Source organism: Rhinopithecus bieti, unplaced genomic scaffold (assembly GCF_001698545.2).
Source record: "Rhinopithecus bieti isolate Rb0 unplaced genomic scaffold, ASM169854v2 scaffold_15197, whole genome shotgun sequence".
Lineage (NCBI taxonomy): Eukaryota > Metazoa > Chordata > Mammalia > Primates > Cercopithecidae > Rhinopithecus > Rhinopithecus bieti.
Genome location: NW_016808366.1, coordinates 907,788 through 915,783, shown reverse-complemented (window position 1 = coordinate 915,783; position 7,996 = coordinate 907,788). Strand labels below are relative to the sequence as shown.

The 7,996-nt window shown below is 44.5% G+C and overlaps 1 protein-coding gene across 1 annotated transcript in view; it reads right to left on the bottom strand.

Annotated features, from left to right (window-relative positions):
• The window catches only part of LOC108538494 (ribosome production factor 2 homolog), a 10,361-nt gene extending 3,919 nt beyond the window's left edge, over positions 1–6,442 (bottom strand). Inside the window, exon 1 of the mRNA XM_017886615.1 lies at positions 6,199–6,442. Coding sequence (XP_017742104.1) covers positions 6,199–6,266 — 68 coding nt within the window. The 5' untranslated portion in view covers positions 6,267–6,442. The remainder of the gene's footprint in view (positions 1–6,198) is intronic.
• Positions 6,443–7,996: the final 1,554 nt, after the last annotated feature.

Sequence of the window (7,996 nt, the reverse complement as noted above, 5' to 3'; positions counted from 1 at the left end):
ACTCCAGCCTGGGTGACAAAGCGAGACTCCGTCTCAAAAGAAAAAATAAAAAAAATAAAAATAAAAATAAAAATAAAAATAAAATCTAGGGTGTTCAAAAATTACGTTTAAAAAAAAAAAAAAAGAAAAGCATACAAAAATTAAGTTGGATGAATGGATGGACAAAGGGATATGTGATATAGCAAACACTGAAAAATGTTAAATGTAAAATAGATGGTGGGCATCTGTACTATTTTCTCAACCTCTGTTTGAGAATATTCGTAATAAAATGTTGGAAAAAAAATCTCCCTAACTGCTCTAATAAAATACATAAATCAGCTACTTTCGGAAGCAGATTCCGTGATCACTTCCATTACAGTCTGATCATTTCAATGTATTTCATTCAAGGAAATAAACAAGACTGGGAGCAGTGGCTCATGCCTGTAATCCCAGCACTTTGAGAGGCCGAGGCAGGTGGATCACCTGAGACCAGGAGTTCGAGACCAGCCTGACCAACATGGTGAAACCCAGTCTCTACTAAAAATACATAAATTAGCCAGGCGTGATGGCATGTGCCTGTAATCCCAACTATTTGGGAGGTTGAGGCAGAAGAATTGTTTGAACCCAGGAGGTTGCAGTGAGTGGAGATTGCACCACTGCACTCCAGCCTTGGGGGAAGAGCGAAACTCTGGCTCAAAAAAAAAAAAAAAAAAAAAAAAAAAAAAAGAAAAAAACCGTTTTAGGGGAAAAAAAGGGGTTTTAAAAAAAAAAAAAAAAAAAAAGGAAATACACTGATTTAGAGGAATAAATGGGATTTTATATAGAAAAAACTTTATAATGTGTGAAGTGCTATGTAAATATGCTATTATTACTACTATTAGCCAGGTTAGGTGGCTCACACCTATAATCCCAGCATTTTGGGAGACTGAGGTGGGAGGATTGCTTCAGATCAGGAATTCAAAACCAGACTGGGCAACACAGAGAGATCCTGTCTCTATGACAAAAAAAAGAAAAAAAAAATAGCCAGGTGTAGTGGCATATGCCTATAATCCTAGCTACTTGGTAGGTTAAGGTGGGATGAGCTCTTGAGCCCAGGTGTTTGAGGTTGCAATGAGCTATGATCATGCCACTAAACAAAGCCTGCTGGGAGACACTGCCAGACTCCATCTTTTTTCTCAGACAGGGTTTTGCTATGATGACCACGGTGGTCTCAAACTCCTGGGTTCAAGTGATCCTCTACCTTGGCCTCCCAAAGTGGTGGCATTATAGGTGTGAGCTACCATGACTGGCTGAGATCCTGACTTTTGATGTTTAAAGCATTGAGCCTATGCAAAATCTTATTAGTACAATGCAAAACAGTATATCTTGAATATGGTTTTATGTTCCTTCAGGTGCTCTCAATAAACTGGAAACTCTTGAAGGAAAAAGGATTATCCTTTTGATTAGTTTTGTGCTCACAAATTTGTCTTTTTTTTTTTTGAGTTGGAGTCTCACACCGTCGCCTGGGCTGGAGTGCTGTGATGCAATGTTAGCTCACTGCAACCTCTGCCTCCGAGGTTCAAGTGATTTAGCCTCCTAAGTAGCTGGGATTACAGGTGCCACCATGCCAAGCTAATTTTTTGTATTTTTAGTAGAGATGGGTTTTCACTATGTTGGCCAGGCTGGTCTTGAACGCCTGACCTCGTGATCCACCTGCCTCGGTCTCCCAAAGTGCTGGGATTACAGGCATGAGCCACTGTGCCCCGCTGAAAATTGTCTTAATGAGTATTTCACCTACCAAATGTACTAAATAAACACTTATTGAATGAATCAGTAAACAGTATATTTCATTGATAAGCTCTAAATGAGTGTTGTAAATTACATTTTATGTTACCATGTATTGAATCTTTTTGCTTTTATTTTCAATCTAAAGTAGCATTTTGGGCAATCCTTTTGGCCATGGAATGGACACATTGGCTATTGTAAGTGCCCCTTAATTTTCTTCATTGCCATAACTATGGTGAGTTCAGAACATTTTACTTTTTTGACCAAAGATGAAACTCTTGACAGAAAGCATCAGTTACTTCCCTATCTGGTTCACATAGGAGCTAAGAAAATTATCTTGAGTTTGAGGACAGGATTATTTGACAGTGATCCCAAGCAAAGTTAATGTGATATCACCCTCAAGTAAGTAGCCAGGGATGTACCCTTGACAGATTTCTTCTTGGCTGGGCGCCGGGGCTCAAGCCTATAATCCCAGCACTTTGGGAGGCCGAGACGGGCGGATCACAAGGTCAGGAGATCCAGACCATCCTGGCTAACACGGTAAAACCCCGCCTCTACTAAAAAATACAAAAAATTAGCCGGGCGAGGTGGCAGGCGCCTGTAGTCCCAGCTACTCGGGAGGCTAAGGCAGGAGAATGGCATGAACCTGGGAAGCGGAGCTTGCAGTGAGCTGAGATCTGGCCGCTGCACTCCAGCCTGGACGACAGAGCAAGACTCCGTCTCAAAAAAAAAAACAAAAAAAAAACAGATTTCTTTTTGAGATTTCTTTTTTAAGACGGAGTCTCCCACTGTCGCCCAAGCTGGAGTGCAATGGCGTGATCTCGGCTCACTGCAGCCTCTGCCTCCCAGCTTCAAGCGATTCTCCTGCCTCAGCCTCCCGAGTAGCTGGGATGACAGTTGCCCGCCACCACACCCAGCTAATTTTTTGTATTTTTGGTAGAGACAGGATTTCACTATGTTGGTCAGGCTGGTCTCAAACTCCCTACCTCAGGTGATCTGCCCACCTCGGCTTCCCAAAGTGCTGGGATTACAGGCTTGAGCCACCGCGCCAAGCCTATATTTCTTCTTCAAAACTAATCACTCTGCTAGGCATGGTGACTCACACCTGTAATCCCAGCACTGTAGGAGGCCAAGGAGGGCCTATCACTTGAGGCCAGGAGTTTGAGACCAGCTGGGTCGACATGATGAAACCCCCGTATGTACTAATAATACAAAAATTAGCTGGGCCCACTTGGTTGAAATCCACTTGGTTGAAAGCTACTCAGGAGGCTGATACATGAGAATTGCTTGAACCTGGGAGGTGGAGGTTGCAGTGAGCTGAGATCTTGCCACTGCACTGCAGCCTGGGCGACAGAGTGACACTGTCTCAAAAACACAAACAAAAAAGCAGGCTGGGTGTAGTGGCTCACGCCTGTAATCCCAGCACTTTGGGAGGCCAACATGGGCAGATCACCTGCGGTCAGGAGTTCAAGATCAGCCTGGTCAACATGGTGAAATCCTGTCTCTACTAAAAATATAAATATTAGCCAGGCATGGTGGTGCATACCTATGGTCCCAGCTGCTTTGGGAGGCTGAGGCAGGAGAATCACTTGACCTGGGAGGAGGAGATTGAAGTGAGCTGAGATCAAGCCACTGCACTCCAGCTTGGGTGACTCCGTCTAAAAAAAAACAAACAACAGGCCGGGCACAGTGGCTCATGCCTATAATCCCAGCCCTTTGGGAGGCCAAGGCGGGGGCGGATCACCTGAGGTCAGGAGTTCGAAACCAGCCTGGCCAACATGGTGAGACCCCCCCCATCTCTACAAAAAAATCAGCCGGGCATGGTGGCAGGTGCCCGTAATCCCAGCTTTTTAGGAGGCTGAGGCAGGAGAATCGCTTGAACCCAGGAGGTGGAGGTTGCAGTGAGCCAAGGTTGCATTATAGCCTGGGCAACAGAGCAAGACTCTGTCTCAAAAAACAAAACAAAACAAACAAAAAAAGCCCCTAATAATTCACTTTGGGAAGCTAAGCCCAAGAGTTTGAGCCTGCAGTAAACCATGTAAACCATAACTAAGTCTCTGCACTCCAAGCAGCCTGGGAGACAGTGCAAGACCATCTCAAAAAACATGATCCACAAATTTAAGTTAAAACCTTTGGCTAGCCGGGCCGCGGTGGCTCAAGCCTGTAATCCCAGCACTTTGGAAGGAGGGCCGAGACCGGCGGATCACGAGGTCAGGAGATCGAGACCATCCTGACTAACACGTGAAACCCCGTCCTAAACTAAAAAAACAAAAATCTAGCCGGGCGAGGTGGCGGCGCTGTAGTCCCAGCTACCAGGAGCTGAGGCAGGAGAAATGGCGTAAACCCGGAGGCGGAGCTTGCAAGTGAGCTGAGATCGGCCACTGCACTCCAGCCTGGGGACAGAGGGAACCCGTCTCAAAAAAAAAAAAAAAAAAAAAAAAAAAAAAAACCTTGGCTATGTCACCAGAATACCCTTGACATTGTGGCCAATAGACAAGCATGTATTTAAAATAATTCATTTAGTCAGGAGATTGATTAGATAATCAAGTGCAGAAGGAACCTGGGTGGAGAGATACAATTTCATCTGCCTAAATCAGGCAAAGGTCACATGAGTGTTAAAATTAATTACATCTGGGCCGGGCGCGGTGGCTCATGCCTGTAATCCCTGCACTTTGGGAGGCCAAGGCGGGCGGATCACGAGGTCAGGAGATCGAGACCATCCTGGCCAACACAGTGAAACCCCGTCTCTACTAAAAATACAAAAAACTAGCCGGGCGCGGTGGTGGGCACCTGTAGTCCCAGCTATTCGGGAGGCTGAGCCAGGAGAATAGCGTGAACCCGGGAGGCGGAGCTTGCAGTGAGCCAAGATCGTGCCACTGCACTCCAGCCTGGGCGACAGTGTGAGACTCCGCCTCAAAAAAAAAAATTAATTACATCTGTATGAAATGGGCTTAAGTTTCCCATTGTCCTAGTGATATGGGGGAAAAAAGGGCCAGGCACGCTGGCTCACGCCTGTAATCCCAGCACTTAGGGAGGCATAGAGGAGAGGATCCCTTGAGTCAGGAGTTGGGGACCAGCCTGGACAACATGGCAAAAACCCAACTCTACAAAAAATACTAAAATTAGCTGGGCCTGGTGGCACGTGCCTGTAGTCCTAGCTACTCAGGAGGCTGAGATGGGAGGATCTCTTGAGCTTAGAAGGTCAAGGCTGCAGTGAGCTGTGATTGTGCCACTGCACTCTAGCATGGGTGACAAAGTGAGGCTGTTTCAAGAAAGAAAAAGCCCGGGCGAGGTGGCTCATGCCTGTAATCCCAGCACTTTGGGAGGCCGAGGCAGGCAATTCACTTGCGGTCAGGAGTTCGAGACCAGCCTGGGCAACATGATGAAATCCTGTCTCTACCAAAAATATAAAAAATTAGCTGGGTGTGGCGGCGTGCTCTTGTAATCCCAGCTACTCGGGAGGTTGAGGCAGGAGAATTGCTTGAACCTGGGAGGCAGAGGTTGCAGCGAGCCTGATTGTGCCATTGCACTCCAACTTGGGCGACAGAGCGAGACTCCATCTCAAAAAAAAAAAAATATATATATATATACACACACACACACACATGCACACACAAACATATACATACATATAGAGAGAGAGAGAGAGTGCCGAGAATGCGCCATTGTACTCCAGCCTGGGCAACAAGAGTGAAACTCTGTCTCAAAAAAAAAAAAAAAGGAAATGATAAATGCTTGAGGTGCTGGATTACCCCAATTACTCTGATTTGATTATTACACATAACATGCCTTTATCAAAACATCACATTTGAAGCCCCAATCTCTACAAAAACAAAAAATTTTTTTTTTTTTAGAGTTTTGCTCTTCTTGGAGTGCAATGGCGCGATCTCGGCTCACCAGAACCTCCACCTCCTGGGTTCAAGCGATTTTTCCTGCCTCAGCCTCCCAAATAGATGGGATTATAGGCATGCGCCACCATGCCTGGCTAATTTTGTATTTTTAGTAGAGATGGGGTTTCTCTGTTGGTCACGCTGGTCGCGAACTCCCAATCTCAGGTGATCGGTCCATCTTGGCCTCCCAAAGTGCTGGGATTATAGGCGTGAGTCACCACACTCAGCCCCCAATTTTTTTTTTTAAATTTAGCTGGGCATGGTGATGTGCAACTGTATTTCTAGCTACTTGGAAGGCTGAGCTGGGAGGATTGCTTGAGCCCAGGACTGCAAGGTTACAGTAAGCTATGATGATGCCACTGCACTTCAGCCTGTGGGACAGCGTGAGACCCTGTCTCAATTAAAAAACCAAACAATTCTACTTGCTGTAGATTTTTGGGGACAAAAAACAAAACCACATGTATATGATAAACATATACATTTAAAATGTATCCTTAATAATTAAAAATCCACATTGGTAAAATGCATTTAGTTTTCAGTTTAATTCTCTAAGTATATTCATTACCTTTTCGGCTGTATTTCAGGCTCTATTCCTCTATCCTTTGAGAGCAAAATGATGAAAGGGGAATTCATTTACATAGAAAGTCCATGAACCAGAGTTAGTGAAGTTTTGTAAAGTGAATGAAAAGCATATTATGTTCATGATATTTTCTTTTGTGTTAAGAGATAGGATCTTGCTCTGTTGCCCAGGCTCGGGTGAAGTGGCACATGATTCTAGCTGACTGCAGTCTTGAACTCCTGGGCTCAAGCTATCCTGTCATCTCAGCCTCCTGAGTAGTTGGAACTACAGACATGCATCACCACGTCTGGCTAATTTTTAAATTTTTTGTAGAGACAGGGTCTTGCTATATTGCCCAGGCTGGTCTCAAACTCCTGGACTCAAGCAATCCTCCTGCCTTGACCTCCCAAAGTGCTAGGATTAGAGGTCATGAGCCGCCATGCCTGGGGATATTTCCTTTTAAACATAAAAAATACTCATTTCAGAAACTTGATTTCTCCAAACAGTGTTTTTTGGTGATCTGCTAAGTTGCCATATTGCCTCTGATGGTCCTTGAGCAGAAAACTATTTGATGGATCTTAAATCATCAAGTGACTTAGAGCTTAAATCCTCTTTCCAAACAAGAAGTCTAGAGATTAAGGTCAAATTCTGTCATGTCATGTTCCTAAACAAAGGAGAAAAACCAAGTGTCACCTTCATGCTTTCATTTTGCACAATAAGAAGTCATAATACTGGAATTACCGGGGGGCAGGAAGAGACAGCAGAAGTTAGCTTGCTTTTTTTCTGACATGCTTCAATTTTCTGTGATGGTTTTTTCTTTTTTTGAGATGGAGTCTTGATTTGTCACCCAGGCTAGAGTGCAATGGCATGATCTCAGCTCACTACAATCTCCGCCTCCCAGGTTCAAGCGATTCTCCTGCCTCAGCCTCCCGAGTAGCTGGGATTGCAGGCGCCTGCCACCATGCCTGGCTAGTTTTTAAATTTTTAGTAGAGACGGGGTTTCGCCATGTTGGTCAGGCTGGTCTTGAACTCCTGACCTCAGGGGGTCCACTACCGCCGGCCTCCCAGAGTGCTGGGATTAGAGGAATAAGCCACTCCGCCCGGCCTCCAGAGCGAGACTCTGTCAGAAATAAAATAAAAAGAGGATCTGAATTTTCAGGAAAAGGACTAAGAGAGTATTCTAACTACGAAATAACTTGTTATTAATAATCCTCTAAGATAAACCCTAACCCGTGTGTAAAGTTAACCTGAGAGGCAAAACCACTTAACATCTATATTTCTCTAAATAATTTTGTTTAGCAAGAAGTTAGCTCTTTTGAAGATTAAATATTTGCCAGGCGTTTTACAGACATTATATCGTTTAATCTTCACTAGAGCCCTACTGAGCCTTCATTCATCAATTTACTTAGGGTCCACTTGGCCAGACATGCCCTGCTAACCTCTAAAAATTCAGTAGTGAGCATTACCTGCCTTCCTCAGGCTCAAGTAGCTTAGACTAGCTACTAAGTATGTCCTCTTTTAAATCAGGAAATGAAAAATCTGCTCTGAGAGGTTAATTTGCTTGTCCAAGGTCACACAGTGTTGAAGCAGCTAGCTACACTAATCAAGGCGTCTCATTTCGAATCTTTTCTGCCCTCAATCATTAGACTGTTAAGATTAGACGGTAAGATTTTTTGCTTTGAGGAGTTCTTTCCAATTTTTTTCCACCATCTAGGAGGAAACCTCTCACAGTACTGACCAAAGAACAGTGGCTAATTCATGCTCTAATTACCAGGCATCTGGAAGACTTCAGGGGAGAGGAGCC